The following is a 25,741-nucleotide window of genomic DNA, read 5'->3' on the forward strand; positions in this document are numbered from 1 at the left end:
GAAAGTTACATTTATGGGAGCTAGCTTTGGAGTTCAGAAGAACATTTTTGGTGTTTTATTCTAGATAAGATAATGTTTCCAAGAAAGATGAAGGAATCAATGCTACTTTACACATGAATGACTTGAACCCGTTTAACCTATTTTTACTGGCAGACCCCTTTTCATAATGTTGCTCTTGATTTGTTGCTGGTTGTGTTGTATAAAAGGTGCTAGAAAGACTCTAAGCTGCTTGCTTTTATATAGCTATAGTGTTTTCCTGAGGTAGTTTGTACTGCTAGTGCTGATGCCTCTCCACCTGAGCTTGACTAGGCTCCAAGAACTTTTGTGGAGACAGCCAACATTCGTTTTTCTCTAAACATCTTAACTAGCTCCTTGCCAGACTTCTGCTTATAGGAGCGCTGCTGCATACTTATCTAAGAATCCCTTAGAAAAAGTAGACTCTGCAACAATTTTTTACCACTTCTTAGCAAACACAAAGAGCCCAGTTTGATCGTTCTAGAGGGGTCTTGGCCACAAGGTCTCTTGTAACCACTTATTCTCATGACCTGTCTGACTGAGGTTTGAGCTGGAACCTGGTTCTAATTTGTGAGTGTCTGCAACTCCCTCGCCTCATACTTCCACAACAAGATCGCGGACATACACAACAGCTTCAACAACCAACCAACGCACACCACGACCGAACAACCACCCCCCACCACCACCCTCCACGCCTGGACTCCGATCAGCACCGAAGACACCATCCGCACGATGAACTCCATCCACTCCGGATCGCCGACCGACCCCTGCCCTCACCACGTCTTCAACAAGGCCGACGCTGTCATCGCACCCCTCCTGCGAGACATCATCAACACATCCTTCGACACCGCCACCTTCCCTGAGAGCTGGAAGCACGCCGAACTCAGCGCTCTACTCAAGAAACCCACAGCAGACCCCACCGAACTCAAGAATTACCGCCCCATCTCGCTCCTCCCGTTTCCAGCCAAAGTCATCGAGAAGACCGTCAACAAGCAGCTGGCCGCCTTCCTTGAGACGAATGGATCCCTCGACCCCTCACAGTCTGGCTTCCAAGCCAACCACAGCACCGAGACCACCCTCATCGCCGCCACCGATGACATCCGAGCCCTGATGGACAACGGAGAAACAGCGGCCCTCATCCTCCTAGACCTCTCCGCGGCATTCGACACTGTCTGCCACCGCACCCTAGTACAGCGCCTCAGCAACGTCGGAATCCAGGAGAAGGCTCTGGAATGGATCATCTCCTTCCTCGACGGAAGAACACAGAGAGTCCGCCTACCACCGTACAAGTCAGAGGCCACCGAAGTCATCTGCGGCGTCCCTCAAGGATCCTCGCTGAGCCCCACCCTCTTCAACGTCTACATGAGCCCCCTCGCGGCCATCGCACGCCAACACAACCTCAGCATAATCTCCTACGCCGACGACACCCAGCTGATCCTCTCCCTGACCAACGACCCCGCCGCCGCCAGAGCCAACCTGCACGAAGGGATGAAAGAGGTAGCCGAGTGGATGACGACCAGCCGCCTAAAACTGAACTCAGACAAGACGGAGGTCCTCATCCTGGGCTCTTCACCCTCCGCCTGGGACGACTCCTGGTGGCCTCCCGCCCTGGGCACCGCACCCAAACCGTCAGACCACGCACGCAACCTGGGCTTCATCCTGGACTCCTCCCTCTCCATGACCAGGCAAGTCAACAACGTCTCCTCGGCGTGCTTCAACATCCTACGCATGCTACGGAAGATCTTCTGGTGGATCCCCACCGAGACCAGGAAGCCAGTCACCCAGGCCCTCGTCACTAGTCGACTGGACTACGGCAACGCCCTCTACGCCGGTACCACCGCCAAGCTCCAGAAGAGACTCCAGCGGATCCAGAACGCCTCAGCCAGACTCATCCTCGACATCCCACGAACCAGCCACATCTCCGGACATCTGAGAGACCTACATTGGCTCCCCGTCAACAAAAGAATCACCTTCCGCCTCCTCACCCACGCACACAAAGCCCTACACGACCAAGGCCCGAGCTACCTCAACAACCGAATCAACTTCTACGCTCCCAAACGCCACCTCCGATCAGCCAACCACGCCCTCGCCGCCGTCCCCCGCATACGAAGAGCGACTACAGGAGGAAGGTCCTTCTCCTACCTGGCCGCCAAGACCTGGAACTCCCTCCCGACCGACCTGCGCCTGACCCAAGACCACCTCTCCTTCAGGAAGAAGCTGAAGACCTGGCTGTTCGAGCAGTAGCGGCACCCCCCTCCCCCCAGCGCCTTGAGACCCTACGGGTAAGTAGTGCGCTCTATAAATGTCTTTGATTGATTGATTGATGATCTGCTGTTGTGGGAAAAAAAGTCAATTCATAGATAACGTTGTACATTATTATTGAATTTGTTTTTAATCAAGGCACAAATATTGCAGGCAGATATCATCAATTGCGTTGCTTTTAGTTTTACAAAATTACAAAAATTGTCATCCCACTTCTTTGTGTTTTTTATGTGGGGGTGGAGAAAGGGGGTAACATTTCATGCAGAACTCCCGTATCTATGCTTTCTGCCAGTGTCTTAGCCAGCTGGCCCATGTGATCCCGTCATGTACTGTAAATCCTTTGGTATTTCCTCCGGCACCCTCTATTCTTGTAGACCACTTTTTCTGCCTCCAAGCAGTGGTAAATACCTGTCCACCATCTCACCACAACAGCTCCAGGTTGATTCCTCCATTCCCTCGTTATTTCCCTGTAGGAAATTGAGTTACTGGTTGAGGTAGGACGAAACTTTGCTCAAACAGCAACCATAATTCTCTTCATGGTTAAACTCAAGCAAACCCCAAATTCTACTATTCTTAACTCTGTTAGCTTGACACTCAAGCATTCAAGCTTAACTTAGAGGCAATGTGTAAAGTATTTATGCAGCACACAAACAGTAATAAAGTAGAAACACAACAAAAGAAAAATCCCACACCGCTTTGGAAAGAGAGAGTAAAATGTAATACATTATTTGACATCAGAATGAAAAAAATCTAATTAGTGGAATTAGAGATATGCAATTTTAAAGATTAAGGTCGAACAAGTGCTTAAAAACACAGAGTGCCAGCTGTGGTCATTTGGTTGCGCCGGACCGGGACATAGTCACAAGTTGAGGCCGATCATGATAAAGCATTGGCCAGATACAGGGACCAACTTAGACCTACTGAACAAGATGCCTTAAATCCTGGTTGTGGAGCATTATGAGGTCTTGCATCGAGGATACACCTCGTAGCGGCGGTTACGAGGACCTGCGATGTGTGGTCCTGCGCTGAGGATGCATAACGCAGCAGCGGTCCCGAGGGGCTGCAATGCGAGGTCCTGCTCCGGGGATGGGTTAATCAGTGGTGGTTCCGATGTGGAGCTGCGGGGTGATGTGTCGCGCTGCGTCTGTTCTACTCCCAAGGGCCCAGGACTGGAGTGCACCACTTGGGGTACAGGATTTACAGCAGGCAGAGTACAGGTGCAGTGTTCAAGGTGGTTGGAGGCCTTTCTGTCCCTATGGCTCTGATCAGAAGGTCCGCCAACTAGGCCCTGGAGTCACTCTGGTGGTCGTGGGTTCAAGCTGCAGGTGGAGTGTCCTAGGATGAACTCATGACTGGTCTGGATGGTTGAGCGTGTGTATGACCTGAATAAGCCTATTTCTACATTTAGCAATAATAGCGGTCGATAAGAGGAGCAGAGATCCCTTAATTTGTCTCCTCGTGGATGACCACTATCATTACTCGTCCCATGTCTTCTTGCTGCCAGCCTTTTATTCTGACTTCTACCAGTTAAGTAAAAATGTAGCCTTGGTTAGTGAGGTCGATGGCTTGAAGAATTTCCTGGCAGCCCATCGGGATCAGGGGTCAAAACCATCTACATCTGAGTGATCACTTCACCTACCGCCTCTGTTGTGATCTGTCTCTCTAACTGCACTCTGCCATTGTCTGTTAGGCTTGAAAGATCAGTATTTTCCACTAGTGCTGAAAAGTGCAGCTGTTGGGTTACTGTCGGCATGTGCGCCTTCACTACCAGCTGGACTCTCTGGATCTGTTGGACTGATGAGACACCTTTGTCAGCTACCGCCAGTTCCAGTCTGCTCGACTCAGGCTCCATCAGCGCTGATTGAAGATAAACATATTGTCCTCTCCGGCTCCGAAGTTGTGCTCCATCAACGCAGTTCGATATTGGCCCTGCCTGGATCAGACCCAACTGCACCAGACTTCCCAGCCCAAGAAATGCCCTTGTTGTCGGTAGGAGTGGATGACAAAGAAGATTATGGCCTCCTAGAGGACTACCTCTACCAGGAGGAAAACTGCTATGAGGAGCTGAATGATGCCAGTGGGCTGCCTGGACACCGCTTCTGACACAGGCCTGATTCCTCCTCCAGTCACTTCCAGGGAGGAAAGGCACATCTTGTTCCATTATGATGTGCAGCAAATGTCCTTGACCTACTGCAACCCTCAGTTTAGGTCAAGAGCAATGTCCTATCAGAGGTACTTCAACCCAGGGGTCAACTCTGCAGAGCCCCTGCTCCTCTTTAATGCGGCTTGCACTGACATTCTCCTGGGGTCTGGGCCAAATGCTGCATGGATGGTCCTGTGCACAGAATGATTGCTCAACACCATCACCCCGCCACTGGATACCCAGCCGTCCTGTCTCAGCATCCCTCACCTGAGAGACTGGTGGTGCAGGCCTCAAGAGCCAGGATAAAACATGCAGGTTCCCTACCACTCCACTGGATAGGGACTCCAAGAAGCTGGATTCCTTTGAAAAGAGGATCTTCACTTCCACCAGTTTCGCATTACGGTCGGTGAACACTGCATGTCTCTAGGGCTAATACTCCCATCCCATGTGAGATTCAGTTGCGCAGCTGCTGTCCATGCTACTGGAGGAGAACCTGGCCATCCTGAACGAGGCATTGGCTGATGACAGGGCGCAGCGAAGTTCACTAATCGCTGTGGACAGGACACCACCGTTTCATTAGGAAGGGCCATTGCCTCTACAGTGGGACTCCACCGCCTGGTTGTGGTTGTGGGTTCTCAGGGGATGTCCAATCGCCTTTGGTAGACCTGCTGTTTGACAACTCCTGCTTCCTGCTCGAGCTCTTCAAAGAGAGCCAACTCACTGCCAGATACCTGGGCATTTCCCTGGGCGTCCATGTTGCAGGGATTCTGTGTAAAAGCAGTATGCCTGGGATCTCAGTATGTAGGAACTGAGTCACCATACCACATCAGTACTATGACCCCCAATCCAAACTAGCTCATAGTGCTCTACCTGCCCACCTAACCTTCCCAGAGTGACAGGTAAGTTAGCACCCCTCAAGGAACTGTGGACCCAGATCTTCACCTTTTCGTTTGCTCACTCATGCATGTCCATAATAAATAAAACAAAGACATGAGAAGTTTACAATCTTTATTGAAACTATCGTGCTCTATTATAAAACAACTGCGCTGCACCTAGAAAACATATGCATGCAAGCAACGTGAGTAGCACCACAAGTAAGCTAAATACAATGAGAAGCACCACCATATTTAAAGATATATCTGCCTCAGCCGGTCTTCCCTACCTGGGCAAATTGTTATTTCATACATCTCTGGGATTAGAACCAAACCCCATATCTGGTATTATTAGGAAATCTGTATCTCAGGTTATGCAAGGCTAGCGCGTTCGTCTCAGGACCTCTCCTCTGCAAGAATTCCCCTCTCTGTTTTCTAAAGACACACATACTAGATCTTGCCCTTCTCAACACCTTTCTACAGAGAGAGAAATTCAAGATGTTTATGTTGACTCCGGTTTTGTGTGCCCTGGGGACTGGATGGTAGCGTTGGTTCTCCAGGATGCGTAATTCCATATTCCCGTCCTGCAGGCCCATAGACGTTACTTGCAGTTCATAGCCGGCCAAGAGCTTTTCTAGTTTGGTGTACTCCCCTTTGGCCTCACCAGTGCCCCTCAGGTGTTCAGGAAAGTGATGGCAGTGTTTGCATCACACCTGCAGAGGTCATGGGTCCCAGTCTTTCCCTATCTCAATGACTGGCTATTGAAGGCTGCCCTAGGCACTCGTCCCAAACTCTAGACTACGGCGAACCTTCTGCACTGGCTGGGGTTATATTATGTTAGCAACACTTGTTCATAGTGCAACAAATCATACCTGGAGGAATATCTCAGCGCTTTAGCTGATGCAGGCAAGTGAGCTAAGTCAAAGCTGAAGTGGGGGACTAATAGGACCATAGCACTCACTTGACCGTTACACAATCTATTATGATCCAGTAATGTACTGTGGTTCTTGAAACAAAGGGAGGAAGATCACCCAGCTACCCCAGTTCAACCGCAAAGATTGAAACCAATAATCACACAGCTTCAAGCACACACAAGAAATTAAAATAACAGTTAAATAATAAATCTTTAAACATCAGATGTTCTTTCGTTGTTTATTTTCGCCTCTTAGCTAATCTCTTTTAGCCAACACATGTTTCGTCGCATGGGACGTCACACCCTATGACTTCATCGGGGCTGAAGATTTCCAGAAAAGATAATCCACTCCTTATATCTGGTTAAATTTCTTGAACAGAGTGTACATTTCAAATGGTGGCACCAAACCAATCGAATCAATAAAACATCTGCTTCTTATTCTGCAGAATGAAAAAAATCAGCCCTCTCGTCCGCCTTCTAAACGCGGTATATCCAACTAGTATTTTCCTCTAAACAGATGGGAACATCCTCCCTCTCAATAGTGTGCTCGGTATAAAACCAATTCTGACATGCATGTATGCTTAAATCATTGCGTACCATTTGTTATTTAAAAATGTAATATTTAACTGTTATTTGAATTAATTTCTTGCATGTGCTTAAGGCTGTGTGATGCTAACGTGACCAGCTAGAAGAACCACGTTATTTGGATTTTTTTTAAACTTTCCACAATCCGTACATTAAACGTATTTGCAGAGGTAGTTTGTTCCAGTGGAAGGGGGTGAGATAAGAGCAAGACCTAACAACAAATCTAGCGGTACAAAAACACGCAATTGGCAAAAAATCTTTATCTTTGGATTTTAGCAGTCTGGCTGGGTTTTAGTGTCTGAGCTTATTTTGTAAATCGGATGGAGCATTGCTATTTAGTGACTTTAAGGTAAGGCAACATTGCTTGAAAATACGCCTTTTCCTAATAGGGGGCCTGTGTAGAGTGTTCAAAATCTGAGCAGGAGAGAAACCAGATGGCAAATTAGTCTGGCTGCCGTATTCTGCACCACCTGCAAGAAGCTAATGTGCAAATAGAGAATTAGTGTAGACAATACAGATAGGAGCACATTCAAATCCACCGTGAGACACTACCACCAAATGATCCGGACCACCAGACGTGCAGCTTTGGTGGATTGCATCGATGCCAGCACCAACAGAAGCAAATAAATCTTTGCCATTATGAATGATTTCATCTCACCAGCAGCCGCTTCCAACTCGATCACCCCCTCACAGAACCTCTGCAACAATCTCTCTCAATTTTCAGCAACCAAAGTGCCGCCATCTACAGCAACTTCAACCCACAACCGGACCCGATAGACCTCTCCCCATCCTATCTCTACTTCCACTACGCCTACTCCAAAGGAATGCAACCCATTAGTGTCCTGCTCACACCCATTTTGAATGCCTCCAACTCTTCTGTGACCTTCCCAGATACTTGAAAACACTCTCCTGTCCCTCCCTAATCGCTGAAGAATCCCTCCACGAACATTTCAGCGCTTGTCAACTGCAGACCGATCTCCTTGTTACCATTCTTGGCCAAAGAGAAAATCATCAACTGATGCCTCACCAAATAGTTCAATGACCAGCAACTCCTCAACATCACTCAGTCTGGTTTCAAACCCAACGACAGCACTCAACCTGCCACAGATGACATCTGCATGACTTTGGACGGAGGAGACACGGTGACCTCATCGTCCTTGACCTCTCACAGCATTTGTCATGGTCTCCCATCCCACCCTCATCCAATGCCTACACAACACAGTCTCATGGATCTGCTCCTTCTTGACTTAAAGGACCCAGTCAGCCTAGCATGGTACACCTTGGACGCCTGCAACCTAATCTTCGGAGTCCTGCCAGGTTCCTTCCTCAGCCCAACCCTCTTCCATGTATACATGATCCATCTACCCAGCATCATCCTCTCTTACAACATCACCATCCTTTCTTACTCCACGCAGCTCATTCTCTCCCTTCCCAACAAGACGTCCAGAACCAGTATCAAATTCAATGCCTGCATGACTGAAATCGCCCACTGAATAATGGCCAACTGTCTAAAGCTGTTTAAACACCAACAAGATCGAAATCATGAAGAGAACTTCACTCTGGGACTCCATTTGGTAGCCAAAAAAAACTACAACTAAGACCCATCACCCACGCCAATAACCTTGGGGTCGCCATTAACCGCAAACACGACATGACCTTCCAAGTCAATGGCATCACTGCCTTTTGCTTCAATACCAATGCAGAGGAAGATTTTCAAATGGTTCCCAGTCAGCACCCGGAAAACCGTCATGTACAGTCTGGTCGCAAGCAGGCTGGACTATGGTAACACCCCTTTATGCTGAAATCCACAAACAATTCACCAGAGGGCTGCAGACCATTTAAAGTAGGCGGCCAGACTCTTTCTAAATTTCCCAAGCCATACTCTCATCACAACACACTTGAATGAGCTCCACCTGCCCCAATGCACAAATAAGCACAATTCAAACTCCTTAGCCACCCTTTCAAGGTATTACATAACACTGGCCCAGCATAACTCAACAATCGCATCTGCTTTAACAAACCTTCCAGACATCTGCGCTCATCAGGGCTTCTACTTGCACACATCCCACGCTTACGGAAAACCAGATTTGGTGGCAAAACCATCTTGAACATTACTACTAAAGCTTGAAACGACCTGCTGCTACACATAAGAGCCTCCTCCTAATTTCTTGAATTCCACAAGAAGGTGAATACTAAGCTTTTTTTAGTTGTTTCTTTATGCTCTAGGTTTCCCAAGACTCAGCACCAGGATACCCTCCTGGGGGATAGTGCATTCTACAAATCTGCATAACATAACAGACAAAGGCAGGGATTGTTATTCATGTTACTTTCTCTGCGTGTAACAGGATGGAATCATCAGGTCTGTCGAGGACCTCTGACCCCTGAGTGCCTTCTTTGGTACGACAAATTAAAAATTCTCACATTGGCTCTAGTCCTACCTGCACTGGGCCTAGGATAGAGTCCCTCAGGTGTTCACGAAAATGATGGTGGTGGTCGCTGCCCCTCTTCAGAGGTTGGGAGCTCTTGTATTTCTTTTACTGCAATACCTGGCTGCTGAAGATTGCAGACCGTCATAGACCACCTCTGGACGATTGTAGTGCCATTGATAACATCATTGGGTTTTACCATAAATGTGTTGAAGTCCCACCTGATTCCCTCACAGTGATTTTTGAATGCCTGTCCTCCACCACATTGATTGGGTGACAATTAGCCTTTGGTTCCAATGTTTCAGGTTCAGTCCTGGATCTTAGTGACTTTTGATTGTTGATAAAGGAGGTTTATGTGGGAATGCACCGTTGCTTCTCAGTATATCTCAGAAGAGACTGTTATTTGAAAATTGATTTAAATTGTTGCCCTACTTTGTATTTTTGTTATTGTATCATGCAGAATGTTCTGCAATAGCAGGAATCAATTTAATTGGAACAGAAGCAACATACACCCAGTCAGTTTGGACATCGTGTTTTTAATGAAAAAGTATACTCTGTGAGCTTTTATTTTTTGCTATTCTCAATTGTTGAATTTGCCCTGAAGAAGCAGAGATTCTGCGAAACAAGTGTTGGCTACTTCAGTTCTCTGACTACCGATTAAACCTGTGTTATGGTTACTTCAATGCTATAATTGTTTGGACTTTTACAATGTAACGATTTTGTTATTCGAAACTCTCAAATTTGTACGATCAGTTAGTAAACATTTTGAGTGCTATTAATACTTACTTGTCATTTGATGTGTGACAAATCACCATGATACTTTTTGTATGTATCAACCACAAAATATAGTCAATAATAGACCAACAACTTTTCTTTGTCGTTTATATATCTTCATTGTACGCTTATGTTAACTCCCCATGACCGTATTACATTCAACTCACCTTTTGTCAGCTGGATAAGCTGACAGTTGTGGGTGAGTGCGCAGGGTTAGCTCTCAGTTTATCTATTCCTTTTCTATTCAAGGAAGATAGCTCAGGATCTGCAGTGGTGGCTGACCAATCCCAATTTGTCCTGCAACAGACCACTTTCCACTCCCTAAATTGATCTCTATGGTGATGGATGCATCATTACTGGTATGGGGAAGTAATCTTACAGGTGGTGGAGTTCAGAGGCCCCTGTCTCCATCAGAGAGCCAGCTTCACTCAACCTTCTAGAGCATTTGGGCCATTTACTTGTCCTTAATTGCTTTCTTTGTTCTATATCCAGGGGAGGCTGGTGCAGGCTCTGATGGATAACACGGCAGTCATGTGGTACTGCAACAAGCAGAGAGGAGTGGACCTGTGCTATGAGACTTTAGGTCTGGAACTGGCAAGGACCCTGAATGTCAGAGCAGACAAATTGAGCAGACTTTATTCAAAAGCGTCTCCGGGTGGCAGAGGACATCTTCACTCGGGCTAGAGCCCTGACTAGACCTATATGCCACTGGCGCAAATGTGCAGTGTCATTGATTATGCACATTGAAGTTTTGACTCATTAGGAGTCACGTTCTGGTTTAGATGGAACAAGGGACTGCTTCCCTACGCTTGTGTCTTCCCACCACTATTTCTTCTGTTCTGAGTTCAAGATCAGGAACAACCGTACCCAAGTCAACCTAATAGCCCCAGATTGAGCCAGGACAGTGTGGTGCTCGAAACATATGAGCATCAGTTCACATATCAGGCTACCACTTCAGAAGGATCTCCCATCTCAGCAGCAGGAGAGGGTTCTCTAGCCAAATATCTACACCTTACATCTCCATGTGTGGATGGGTTTGTCAGTACATGAAATGACACCCAGTGCAGATCATCCAGAGTGAAGTTCAGCTTCCTTTTTTCCAGTAGACCGTTGTCTGCATCTCAAAGAGCAACACCCCAGCCATGTTTTATTTAAACAAGCAGGAAGGGATACGATCTCATTTGCAGTGTAAATTAACAGTTCAAATATAGGAGTTTGTGTTTCGAAATGAGAATATTATCATGATCTTCATCGGCAGGGTGAAAGGAATATTCAAGTGGACACTTTGTTATAGTTACTCGTGAAGATACTCATTAATAAATCAGATCTTTCAAATTTTGGATTTCCTCACACATGTATAAAACACGGATGAACCACCAATGTCCACAGTTTGCTTCTTGTCAAAGAGCAGGATGCTTTTCTTCTGGGCCGATATGGAAATTATGCTGTGCTTTCTGCCACTGTCCATAATTTGTAGGACTCTACAGAAGTTTGGGAATCCAAACAGTTTTGGGTTGATTCTCAAAGGCCCATTTTGGTTAATTCAGGTTTGTTTCCCAGATACATTACCAGTGTCCACAGATCCAGATCTCCTGGTTCAGCAACCTTGAGAGCCTAGCTGTTGATAAAAGTAATGATTGTGGCATGTGGGTATTACACTGGGCTTCCTCGACTCTTTGACTCCAGTTGTCACGTAACAATCTTCACGGATCAGTGATTCCTATTCTTCGGCGCTTTTCTGGACGTGAGTGCCAGTTCAGTGATGGAAAGGCCACCCTTCAAATGCTGACCTCAGTGTCACTCAAAGTTTTTCTGGACTGATCACCATCAAGTTTGTAATCTTTGCCTCTCTCTGGAGCATGGCGAGACCACGTGCCAGACCTGCCTCAGCAACTGGTCGAAGAAGGCCCTTAGATAGAGATGTGAGATGGAGACAATACCCCTGACATCTTTGGGGAATGTGACGTCGAGATGGAGAAAGAAGTTGGCCCTTCCGAGGCCCAGCTGGTGTAGTTCAGTTCAGAGGAAAGTGGGCCCCGTGAATCGGAGGGGGAGCAGCATCAAGAATGCGAGGTTCAACAAACCCCGAAAATTTCAACAATGAGAATGGTAACTATCCAGTCACAGCACACAGCCGCCCAGCGACCTCGGTGGACAAGCAGAGCACTGCCCAAGTGGGTATTGGGAGTCGAGCCCAGAGACTCTACAACAACCTGCAGGTCCACCACTGCCTTCAGGCCATTGTCTGCACTGATGGAAGCTTTCGGAGCTGACACCTCTGCCTTCGCCGGCAGCAAAGGCCCCTTATAACCCTTCCTTGGAGCCAACGGGCTCATCGAATCCGTCATTGAAGGTGACGTGAAAATGGACATCTGCACCCAAACCAACCTTACACCGAAGTCCTTGTGAACATCTAAACTGTCAAAGACGCCATCAATGTCAAAGACACTATCGACACCGAAAACCCACTTGATAAGCATCATAGTAGACTGGCTCAGGCGACTCGTAACAGCCGAAGAGGGGTTGGATGCTCGCCAAAAAGGCTTTTCATCTAACCACAAACTAGCAACATTTCCACCAAGCTGCCATGTAAGCCAAAGGAGACCATTCTAAGAAAAAGAAAGTTGTCTTTTGAGGAGCAACTTGCTTTGCAACCCCCACTTCCTTAAAGGCACAAAAGGCATAAGGACAGGCACACTAGCCCCCTACCTGCTCAACCTCAGCCTCCCTCTCTGCCACCACCATATGTACAACGTCCTTGTGCTTCATTAGATGGGCCATAACTTTGTTTGTTTTTTGCGGAGGTTAGAACATTGTATCGATAAGTTTCTTATGATGCTCCCATGATCCTGAACCCAGGGCCGTTGACTATGTCAATCCCCAGGGTGATACAGACCCTGACCACTACCCAGCCAAACCTTTCCTACCTGATGACATCACCTCGTAACCTGAGGATATACAAAGAGAGGCTACTTTTCATAAAGTAGATATGCACATCGTCCAGGAAGATGAGAACTTCCTGTTTGAAATGCTTTCCAAGACACAATACACCCTCCAATTCTTCACCATGCCAAAAGGGATACTCAGGACAGGGCCTGAAACCTGCAAAGAGCTGTCAAGGCTCGAGTCACACTGAGGGTGCAAAAAAAGTACAAACCCTCTCCTAAAGACCCGCCTTCTCTCAGCGGCCATGTTCCACCTTACTTCCTCGTGGTCCACTCAACGCGTTTCGCCAACACCCAAGGTACAGAGCACTCTCCACCTCCTATCAAGCAGAGTAAAAAGATAAAAGAAGGTGGCAAGAGGGTGGCAACACAATCCGCCACACACTGCCATATTGCTAAGGCCATTTGCCTACTTTCCAGATACGACAGGGTGCACTGCAGTGAGATGAAGGAACTCCTCCAACACCTCCCTTAGCAGTATGGTATAGACAGCGTGGGTAAGAACTGGTTACTGAAGGTAAAACCATTTCAAATGCCACCAAGTGCTGCACTCTTGATGCAGCCGACAATGCAGTCATGGGTGTTAATACTAGCATCCTAATCATGTGTCACTCTTTCTCCATAATTGTCATTGTCATTGGATTTAAGCCAGAATTATAACAGCATCTTCTGAACCTGCTGTTCAATGGTGAACACCTGTTTGGACCGCAGTTAGACCAGATACTTGAAAAGTGCACGGATACAACCAAGGCGATGGGAGCCCTTCATGCGGCCAATCCCTATTTGTCTTTTTGCACTTCACAGTACAGGGAAGTTAGCAAGACCACTTCCCCAGACTCTCTGGCATCCTACCAGAGGCAGCAACAACAATGCAACTAGCTGTCAACATGGATTTATTGAAGAGGAGGCTACAGAGGCAACAGCAGAAGGCAGGCCAAAGGAGTTGCCTCCCCCAAACAGTGACTCCCTTCCACGCCCCTGATCACACTACACCTGTCGAGGGAAGAGTACAGGGGTTTCTCTCATGTTGGGAAGAAATCACCTCCGACCAGTGGTCCTCTCCATCATACAGCACGGTTACTGCCTATGAGGGTTCACTGAAACCCCACAAACATCCCATCCTTCTCACACATCATCCTTGCAGAACATCAGCGCCTTTTTCAACCACTTATTCTCAAAGGGGCAATTGAACCAGTACCATTGCAACACATTGGCATGGGTGTGTACTTCTTGTACCTTCTCATCCCCAAATAGAAGGGGTTTCCAAGGCCATTAAAAGTACATCCTCTCAGAACATTTCCACATGGTCACTCTGTAGAATGAGAATGACATCTCACTGGTGCAGCCGGGTGATTTCATGATGGCTCTCAATCTGAAGGGTGCCTACTTTGACATATCATTCCATCCCGCCCATCGCTGCTACCCACGGTTCATGGTAAGTATTATCAATTCGAAGTGCTGCCATTCGGGGTTACCACTGCCGCTAGAGTGTTCACAATATGGCTTGCCATGGTTATCACCATCTCAGTAGGAGCAGCATTGATGTATTCCCATACTTAGGTCATTGGCTGATCAAGAGTGCAAGCATACAGCAGTGCCCTGCTAACACCCAGACCACCTTGTCCCTCCTTCACAGTCTGGGCTTCTCCATAAATACTTCAAGTCTCACCTTCAGCCCTTTCAGATTTAAATCTTTTTGGGGGATGGGCGTAATAGTCACTGGCAAGGCTTACTTACCCCAGTGAAGCAAGAGTGCAAGCATTACAGAAGCTGTTGTCTCTTTTTTAGACAAATCATCTGTGAACGGTCAGAACGTTTATGTGCCTTCTTGGAATGATGGCCTCATGCATAGCTATAGTTCTCCGCACTAGGCTTCACATGCGCCTGCGCCAACACTACCCATCAACACAATGGTTACAAGTGGAGGGTCACTGGGAGGATCTAGTGTTGATACAGGCTAGCACCCATCGCTCTCTGCAGTGTGGAACAGCAACAATCTGCTGCAGGGCCTGTTCTTCACAGACCCAGTTCCTCAGGTGACCAATACCTGGACACCTTGCTCTCCGGGTGCTGGGTGCATCTTCAGCATCTGGCGGTTCAAGGGTATTATGGTTGCCTCAACAAAAAGGCCTCTGCATCCATTACATCAAGCTCCTGGCCATCCAGCTAGCTCTCAATGCCTTTTTTCAACAGGTTCAGTACAAAGTGGTGTTAATAAAGGCAGACAATATGACTGCTATGCATTATGTCCAAAACCAGGGTGGAACACTTTTCACAACTGTGGGCGTTAGAACAAAGCATTTGGGACATCACCACCAGTCACACCTGCTGGTGTACCATCTGGGAGTGGACAACTATTTTGCAGACCGCCTCAGCAGGATGCCGCAACAAGTCAGTGAGTGGGAATTTCACCCACAAGTCCTACTCCAGTACTTCTGCCGTTCGGGGTTCACAGACATTGACCTCTTCGCCACCAACCAAAACGCAAAAACGTAAAAGCTTTGTGTCCAAGTTCACATAAACACAGTCCATGGGCAATGCTCTATGAATGAATTGATCTGGGATATTTGCCTTTCCTTTACCTCATTTCTCACTCCTTCCATATGTGTATCGGAAGCTTCGATAAACGTACCTCACTCTGATCCTGGTGGCTCCCATTTGGGCCAGACAAACCTGGTTTTACCCCTTCTGGAGATGTCTGTGGTTCCTCCTGAGAAGCTCTCCAACAGGCCAGATCTTCTCACACAGAACCATGGCGCAATCAGACGTGCCCAACCCCAGACAAATCAATCTAGCCATCTGGCTCCTGAGGTCCTAGAGTTCACTATTTTAAACTCCCTCAATCAAGAGTGTATGTCTAACCTCAAAGAAGCACTCAGACCCACTAAGCGGCCTGCTATGCTAACAAGTGGAAGAGGTTTGTCCATTACTACAACTCTAAGCACACAGATCCACTTAAACCAGCAGTTCAGGATATTGCCTGCCACCTCCTCTACAAAAATCAGGCCTCGCTTATACTTCCATACTCCTTCACTTTGCTGTTATCGCAACTTACATGCAGAACAGAGAACACCTTTTTTTGTTTCAATTGCTTGTCATCAAGGCTTTCCTGGAAAGACTGAAGCTGGTTAATCCACCTACTGTAACCCCCGCCTATGTCTAGAATCTTGATGTTGTCCTTATGAGACTCAGGGGGCCCACCTTTACAGCCTTTACACTTCTGCCCATTACAATTTATTTCCTGGAAAGTTGCTTTCCTCATCGCTTTAACATCTTTACCGCTTTTTAGTGAAATGTGGGCCATCACCCTGGAAGAACCTTTCTTTCAGGTTCATATCTACAGAATTGTGCTTAGAACCAACCCTACATTTCTTCCTAAGGAGGTATCCCCAGTCCACATTAATAAAACCATTGAGCTCCCGATCTCCTTCCCACAACCAGACTCTGTTGCAGAGGGAGCCCTTCACACCTTAGATGTTAAGCATACTTGCATGTATTACATTGATAGGACCAAACCTTTTTGCAATACTTAGAAATCTTTTGTTGCTTTCGCCAAGCCACACAAAGGACACACTCTTACAGAAGAGGTCATAGCAAGATCAATCGTCAAGTGTATCCAAACCTTCTACATTAAGGCTAAAAGGAATTTGCCTGTCCCACCCGGACTTCATTCCATGCACACAAAAGGAGCCGTTATGGCTTTTTTGGCAAACAGGTCTATAGCTGCCATTTATAATGGCGCTACATGGTCCACTCAGAACGCATTCACCAAACACTATTGTGTGGCTGTCTGAGCCCACCAACAAGCAGTAGTTGGCCAAGCTGTTCTAAGAACTCTGTTCAAGTCCTCTTGAACATTCTTCGGCTAGCCTCTGCTTAGGGGAGGGGTGTACTGCATTAACATCTATGCAGAACATGTGTATTTACAGCCGCACGTGCTGTTCTAGCATGTAGTGCTTTAGAGTCATGTGTCCACCCACCACCCCGGAAGCTTTTGGTTTTTGCATATATGCAGTTCTCTTAAATGCTTTGTATATACCTTCTTGCGTGGCCATCACACTTTCCTATCTAACGCTCCATCTTTAATCTAAACCGCTGTTCAGAAAGCAATCTAACAACGGATCTGATGAGAATTACCAACTAAAGGTGGAGTTACTATATTTCGTGACTCGAAAGACTTCTTCGAAGAAAAACAAGTAGCAAACGTCTGAGCCCAAATGTACATGGCAGGAGTATGCAGAGCATGTGAATCTGCAACACTACATGCTATCAACAGATCCTTATAAGGTAAGTAACATATTCCTTATGCACATTGGGACTTTGCAAAAAGATATTGCAGTTGTATGGTGTCAGTAGAAGAGCAAATTGCATTGCTTTTACCACTGGGCTCTTGGGAATCTATTATTCCCTCTGCAGGCCTCCTTTGATTATGTTATAACTTTCATGCAATATGTAGTAGACTCCGGAATGCATATGGACTCCTGCAGACGTAATCTCTTGACTAGTGCTACCTAAATTATTAGGCCTAGTAATATTTTTTGGAGGGCAAATGAGGCGGTTTGTGGGAATTTTTATGTGAGTCCATATTTGTACCCTTTGATCGTACAGCCTGTTCAGCAATAGCATCTCCGTTTACTCCCTGCCATCTTACTATTAGAACTCATTGCATCTGGGTTTTGTGAAATTGGCCTTTTAGCATTCTCAGTTGCTATTACTTTTGCCGTAGGAGATGTGGGCTTCAAACTCTGTAGAAAAGATACATATTTAGGTTTCCATAAAGACAAAGCGGTTATGAAAACGGGACTCGGTTTAGTTTCTAAGGATTTGACCGACTTTCAGCCATAATACTACCATTCTTCCAACCAGTACATAAGTCTTCCTCAGCTTAATAAACTCTGCACTACCTAGAATACACCAAGACTTATAAATGCTACCGGGGACAACATTACAAATTTCGTGAGGGTGGCCTGTCATAACATCTTTTCTAGCCCTCTCCAAGGCGACCAAGAAGCCGTGTTTATTTTTCCTCTCCAGATATGGGTGTGTATCCAAAGCCTGATAATGTTGATAGATTCACCCGCCTCCCAGATTTCAGGCTCATTCCACCGGAAATAATGACCACAGGTGACTCAAAATTCATATGCACTTTGCTGAAATATGTCGGGTAGCCGTGTAGGCTACCTCCCATTCAATGGGTGCCCTATCCCGCAAAGATGCAGCCTATGTTCTAAGTTCTGTCCAGTCTGGGTGTTCAAAGCTAGGTTTTTGTATGTTTCGCCCCCCTCTGGGATTCTACTTTTGCGGGATTATGTTCTCAACCACTTGGGATGGAGAAGAATACAGCAGAATAACGTAAACGGTCCTTAATGGTCATTTTCAACATTTAGTCCTTGCGTTTCCACCATCACAATATTCACCCAGCCTTCCTCGAAAAAGCATATTCCTTGCTGCAAAAGTAAACAAAAAGCCTATTGGAACTGGGCTTGATCGGTGATGACTCTAGTGCCGGCGGCGGGGGTCCTGCGTACGATAAGGGAATATTAGCAAACGGCCTTCACACAACATTTTTTATTTTTCGAAACGGCCTTCTCGGTTCTGCCTGGTGTAGGCAAATCCCTACCAGTTGTGAGGGAGGGAGAGCAAGGACTAAGAGTATAACATTCAAAATGAACATTTTTCTATTTTTTCTTTATATGCAATATAATATTTTAGTAACCCAGAATGCCCGTACTGCTTTATTGTAAATGAACCGATATGTTGATTTTGTTGCCATTAGGTGAAAGAGGAGCTGCTGTTTGAAGCACTGATTACCCGGAAGACAGTAACAGTGGGTGAAAGACTCGTTCTGCCATACAGCCTGTCGGACGTAAGTAATCAAATACCCTGCACAAGGCCATGCATCCTCAGCTGCATGTACAGAGTGGTGCTGTCCACCCACATTATAATAGGCCGGTTTGCTGTTAGCTGCTATAAAATGTTTTTTTTTATCACTGTGTCCAAGTTTGGCAAATATTTTCCTACTTGTTTTAAAAGAAATAGATTTGAGTTTTGTGTGGGAGTCTTGACAGGTTATAAAAGTTTCCTCACCCAACTGCCAGACACGTTAGGAAAGCAACTTACAGGAAAAGGAACCTATAGTGAGCCATAATTGGGAAGTACCTATACTGAACGTTCCTTTGAATAAAAAATGTAGTAATTAGAATTATGGTTTTGTAGTAGGTTCGACATTAGTTTCCATACGAGGTATTTTGAATTTTTGAATTTTCACTACATTTAGTTATTGATAGTTCAGACCTTGTCCCAATGAAGTAAGACAGACATCGTTATTCCTGCAATATCATTTATATATAATGTGGTGGCCACAATTATATTCTATGGTGTGTGTAGTAGCCAGATGAGAGAAGTTCGATCAGCTTCACTGTGTTGTACATTGAATTTAATATGTTGGTGCATTTGAAACTAAGTAATATACTAGTTTCATTTTAGACTGATAGCGAGTCCAACACTGTTTTATTGAGTATAGAAGTTTGATTTGTATGGCTGCATTACTACTATGTAGTACTATGTAGTAGTATACTAGTAATGTAGCATAGTAGTAATGCAGCCCAGTGAGGCCCAGGGTTTCTTACTCTTCCTTACTATTCTCTCACGTTGACTGCAGGTGATTTCTTTAGGGCTTGTGTTGTCAGCTACACACGACATTAGCTGCTGTAAATGTTCTTTTTAGATCTGCTTTGTACCCATGTAAAATCCTACCTGTTTTAGTCTACCTATGAAAAAAATATTGTATTTAGAGTAAATAATGCCAAAATCCTTCCAGTATGTAGAATAAAATGAAGGGGCACTTGTGCTTGGGCTCTACGTACTTTCAAGGACTGCAGCATGGCCCTATGGTGGGCAATCCTGCCCTCGACTATGCTCTTGAACAGTCAATCAAAATATAGGGCTGTATTCTGATTGGTTGAATTTCTGCTAATGAGAATTATTAAAACAGGCTGGTTGATGGTTACCCCATAAGAGTTGCTGTTAGTTCACCTTTCAACCACTCAACTTTTTTTTCTCATCCCACATGAGAGATGGGACAGTGACCTGGGTTTCCAGTCGACTGACACCAAAAGAGAGAGACTATCATTGTTTAAAAGCTTTTGGTCTGTTCTAACCATGTTCTTCAAACATCTTAGCCAAAGTGAGTGGTGGGCACTTTTTATCCTGAATAATGTCATGCTATCATCAATCTATGCATGTTTGAAATTATCATCTTTTGCATACCATTCCTCCAGATATTGCCTCCATTTGGTGAACTTGTTTTTTTTTTTGGGCCTTAGGTCTTTACATACTTTGCTCTTGCTAACAAGTGGGAAAGTGCTTTTGTTCTCCCTCCTAAACATGGTGAAATTGGCACTCACCTAATTTGCACATTTAATTTACTAATAAGTCCTACATATATGGTACTGCATGTGCAAGGTGCTTATACGTAAAATGCTACTAGTAGGCTACAGCAGTCATTGTACCACCCACTAAAGTAGATAATTAGTAACGTGGTTAAGGCTATCCTATGCCGTCCATCTCCCCAAATCAACGCTGTGAGCAGTGTATCTAATTCCCGAACCATGTCTCCAGGAATGTGTTGCAACCAAGGTCTGCAGATTTAAACTGTCATTTCAACCAGGTAAAATAAACCTTTTGCCAGGCCTAAACCAACCTTTTTAATACTTTTAAGTCATCTTAAAGGTAGCCATAAATGCCCATAGGGCAGGATCCATGGTATTTAAAAAGTAGGACATGTATATTTAATATATTACATCTACTGGCAGTGAAAATCCTCCATTGTCTTTTTTCACTGTGGCAAAGCTGGCTCTCCCAAGGTTAACACTGGTTTACACTATGACTTTAATAAGTGCTAAATATGGTTTGGCAATATCCAGAAAATGGTTAAATGACTCGTTTTTATAGTAACTGAAAACCCAATGTAATGTTGAAGTTGGATTTTATATTATAATTTATGAACATGACACTTGTAATTTTCATGCCTAATATCAAGATGCTTTCCTGCCAGTGTCCAGCTGCCACCTGACAGCTCTCCTGTGGTAAAATGTGTATTGCTCCTAGAAAGTGGGGAAAAGGGTCTTGGGGTAGGAAGGAGAACAACTTCCTTGGCATGATGGCTTGGGGTGCTGTGCCTAGACTCTTCCCAAGCTTCAAAGGATGCCTACCTTATCACTGGCAGATGAAGCTCACACTTGGGCCTGGCTTTCCTTTGTCTCCCTAGTCAGGATTGCACCAAACCATGTAGGTGTAGAGTTACTAACCAGAACTGGTTTAAGGGGTGGCCAAAGGCTTGCCCACCACCCACAGGCTGGCACTTGGCAGAAACCTGGACCCACAGCCCTCTCCTTAAAACACTCCTGAACCTGTGAAGAATCAGAAGGACTGCCCTGCTGTTTGATGAACCTGAAGAAAGACTGGGCCTGCTTGCCTAGAACCTAGGACCCAAGGGTCAGTTGGCTGACCTCCAGTTTGAGCTACAGGAATACAGCAAGCTTCCAGATGCCCCTTTTCCTTCAACTGCCCAGCTGACTAGTAACAACTGGACCTGCACTGTACCCTGCTGCTGGCCTCTGTTGAAGTGACTCCTAACCTCGTAGTGTTGCCCTCAGGTCCTAGATCCTTAGCTGAGGTTAGAGCAGGGGTCTCCAACCTTTTCAGTAGTGAGAGCTACTTCTGATCAGTGAAAATCCTTCTGAGCTACTGAAGGCCAAGCCACTAGTGCAGTTTTACCAGACACTCCCCCACTCCCAGCTTCATTGACTTTAAGCCTCATGTCCGTAGAGCCAGATACAATGGTTTGAACAGAATACTTTGCCTAGGACACTGACAGAGCTGCCATGTGTGTCAATGAAAGGGTGGGCTTTGGGGATTTGTGAACATGTGTGCGTATGAATGGGCTAAATGCATGGGTGAATGAGAGCCGGTGTCATGTATAACACAAATATACACCTTTAAAAAAAAAAAAAAGAGAGAGACATTTAACATGCAGAAAAATGCTCTGAAAAAATGTTCATAATATGAAACATTTTTTCTGCCCTTTCAATTTCTCCAACTTAAAATACATGGCGTTAGTTTTTCAATTATAAATATGACACCATGTCTACCAACCACTGGGATCAAGATGACTGCAGTGTGTAAATGTGGCACTTTGAAATGGGAGAAAACTAAACTGAAGAGTTAACTTTCTGGATTCCATAAAACTCATCATTTAAATGTTCTCCCTTTTCAAAGTGTTGCGTTTACACACAACAGGCATCTTGCAGCCAGTGGCATGTGGACACAGTGCCATATTCATAACAGGGAAAATGCAGCTATTTGTTTAAATGGGAGGAATTTAAAGTGGAGAAATATGCTTCATAAAATATTAAAAATTTAATTGGCTTAATTGAAAGTGGATAAAAACATTGACTTAATTTTTCATAGAAATATTTATCTTCACTTTAATTTTCTCCCCCAAAAATGATGAATGAATGAATGAATGAAAACACATTTATATAGCGCATGGCTACCCATGGGCATTCCAGCGCTTACTGTGGCGCCTATTTAAACTGTAAGCAGATCAAGGGAAGAGGAATGGTTTAAGCTGCTTTCTGAATTTAAGGTGAATAGATTCCAGACATATGTGGTCGGGGAGTTGGTTCCAAAACTTAGCTGTTTTATATGAGAACCGCTGACCACCAGTTTGTGATTGCTTGATCTTGGGAACTGCGAGTAATCGTTTGTTGTCGGATCTCAAGGCCCTATTAGGGCGATGGAGTTGCACCATAGAGTGAATCATTGGAGAGCCTTTCCCGGAGATAGCTTTATGGGCAATGCACATTGCTTTGAATTTTTGTTTAAATTTGTTTATTAAGATTTTCACATTTCCTGGTACAAGTTGTTATTGCATCATTGACATGTCATAACATACATTTACTAGCATTTGGTTAGCAGAATTTTTCTCAATGCATTTAGTGGTTTTATCATATATCAATACAACTTGGATAAGGTAGCTTACATCAGCCAGGGAGTCATCTTCCAGTTTGACTGAGCATATTTTGCTATGTCATGCGATGTCTTGTTGGGCATGTATCCCAGGGGTGTGGGTTGGTGTTTCGCCCTCACCTCTACCCATGTAAGTCATCCCTGACAGGATCCAGAAATGTATTCCTTGGCGGATGGTTTTTTAGTTTCGAAAATGCCAAGGGGGGGAAACAAACCTGTGAACTGTGGGGTGAAACTGGGTGTAAGGGAGGAATGGGAGCGATCGGAGTGTGCATTGTGGTGTGCAGTGATGTGACTGGCTGTGATTTCGCGCTACGGTATCATCACGTGTGCAGGAGTGGGATGGAGGGTAGTCTACAGGGCCACATAGGGGTGCATCTGATCCATCTTGAACATTCGTTTGGTGATGAGTGTCCCATGGCTATACCGGGGAGGCTGATATCCGTGCTATGGGAGATAGAGATAGGCACTGGGATTGGAGCTGTGAGGACTCGGGTGTTGCTGCCGTTGTCGTTTCCTGTGTAAATTGAAATCGCAGGTGTGCCCATTCTGTGGAGATGGGATGTTTGTGTGTCCCTTCCACTTCCTCATCCCTAAGTGCCTCCTCCTCTGCTGCGCCCCATTTTGTCATAGCACCTATCCATGCCTCTACTGGGGTTCCTGCTGGGGCTCACCAATGCATGGCTAGTCCACTCTTCGCTAGAAGGAGAGCCAGGGACGCGAAACGCCACTGTAATTTGTCGGTTTTCTTTTTGCGACTAACTCCCAAGGCGCATGCCTCCCATGTGGATATGTTCGGGAGATTTACCGTCACTTGGAGTGACTGTTGTATCTTGTCCCAATACTGTCGGATTATAGGGCAATCCCAGAACATATGTTTAAAGTCCGCTTCCTGGGTTTGGCAGCTGGGCCAAGCAAAATGCATGTCAGGGTAAAAACGGTGTAACCGGTGAGGAGTTAGATATGCTCGGTGTAGGATATTGAATTGTATGTTTTTGAAACGCGCGTTCCTAGAGACCTTTTTGGGGTATTCCAGCACTTTTTCCCATTCTTTATCGTGGAACACCCGTCCTACCTCATCCTCCCATGTGTGTTGCAACGTGTCTAGGGGGGTACTGACCAGCTCCCGGATCGCTTTGTAGTGCCAAGTAACCAGGTGCCTGCCTGCGCCGATACGAAGGATCACGTGTAAGACTGGATGTGTCGGGGGCGCCCCCTCTCGGAGATCCCAGTAGTGTTGGCCGCTATCTAAGAGTTGTCTATGTGTAAGGAATTGTCCCGGTGGGAGGTCATACTGCTCCGTCATTTGGGCGTATGTCCTTAGCTGTCCCTCTTCAAATAGGGATTCCACCTCGGTCACATCGTGATCTGTCCATATTCAGAGGGCCTCCGTGGTATAATATTTGTCCTTCCGGGGGAATCCCACTAGTGGGAGTAATGGGGAATACAGGGATGTTCCCTTCGACATGCGGTGTAATCGCAGCATACACTTACAGGCTATGGACACTTCTAGGGTATATGTGCGCGAGGGTTTGGTCCCGGGCATCAACAACCTCCGGACAGCTGGAAGGGGTAAGCGGCCTTTGTCTGTAATTGTTTCTCCTATGTGCCGTTCCGCTATCCAGTGAGAGAGCCATTTGAGTTGTGCTGTGAGGAAGTACATCTCGAAGGACGGAGCTCCCAGGCCCCCAGAGTTGTGGGTAATTGTAACGTGGTTAAGGCTATCCTATGCCGTCCATCTCCCCAAATCAACGCTGTGAGCAGTGTATCTAATTCCCGAAAGAAGGAGCGTGGTGGTATGACCGGGAGGTTTGTGAAATGATACAGCAGTCTTGGGACCATAATCATTTTGGCTATGGCTACACGCCCAATGGGAGCCCCGGGCAATGTCTTCCAGAAATTGACCGCTGTTCGCAGCCCCGCTACTGTCTTTCGGTGATTTCCTTCATATAGATCTTCGGGAGAGTGATACAGTCGCACTCCCAGATATCGGGGGGCCATGGCACTCCAGATGATTGTCTGGGTTCCTACTGTTATGTCTAGAGGCGTCAAGTGGGGACTAAGCGGGAAGACAGTAGATTTGTCCCAGTTGACTTTGAGACCAGAGGTCGCTTCAAAGTCTCGCAGTGCTGACCATATGAGGGTGAGGTCACTGGTAACATCTCGGACGTAGATCAAGAGATCGTCTGCGTATAGCGATACACAGTGTATCGAGTCAACTATTGGGATTCCCCATTCTTCCCCCTCTTTTCTTAATCGTATTGCTAAGGGTTCTACTGCTAAAGCAAACAGAAGGGGGGACAGAGGGCATCCTTGCCTTGTCCCCCGTTCCACTGGAAAAGAAGCGGAAATAAATTTGCCTACCCTGACTCTGGAGGTGAGGCCCCTGTAGAGAAGTTGCATGTATGTCCGTAGGGTAGGGCCTACATTTACCTTCTGGAGTACTGCAAACAAATATGGCCATAGTAGGGTATCGAAGGCCTTTTCCTGGTCCAAAATTAGGCACACTGCCCGTGGGAACCGTTCTTTTGTCCTATCCTGGATATGAAACAGCCTGCTCAAATTTTGCGAGGTGTTGCGTCTTGGGACAAACCCACATTGGTCTGGGTGCACCAGCGCCGGGAGGATTTGATTATAATGATCTGCCAGTATCTTACCTAATATTTAGCAGTCTGCATTTAATAGAGCGATTGGTCTATAGGACGCGGGTAATGTCGGGTCTCTATGTGGTTTCGGGATTGTCACTAAAGTCGATTCGCGGAGCGAGCGCGGGA

At 46.0% G+C, this 25,741-nt stretch overlaps 1 protein-coding gene across 6 annotated transcripts in view; it reads left to right on the forward strand.

Annotated features, from left to right (window-relative positions):
• MYO9A (myosin IXA) overlaps positions 1-25,741 on the forward strand; it is a 1,236,948-nt gene that overhangs the window by 457,091 nt on the left and 754,116 nt on the right. For all 6 annotated transcript variants that reach the window (XM_085643964.1, XM_085643968.1, XM_085643966.1 and 3 more), the window contains one exon: positions 18,712-18,801. In XM_085643964.1, the coding sequence (XP_085500090.1) occupies positions 18,712-18,801 (90 nt within the window). The remainder of the gene's footprint in view (positions 1-18,711; positions 18,802-25,741) is intronic.

This window comes from Triturus cristatus, chromosome 3_1, assembly GCF_964204655.1.
Source record: "Triturus cristatus chromosome 3_1, aTriCri1.1, whole genome shotgun sequence".
NCBI classification, from domain to species: Eukaryota; Metazoa; Chordata; class Amphibia; order Caudata; family Salamandridae; genus Triturus; species Triturus cristatus.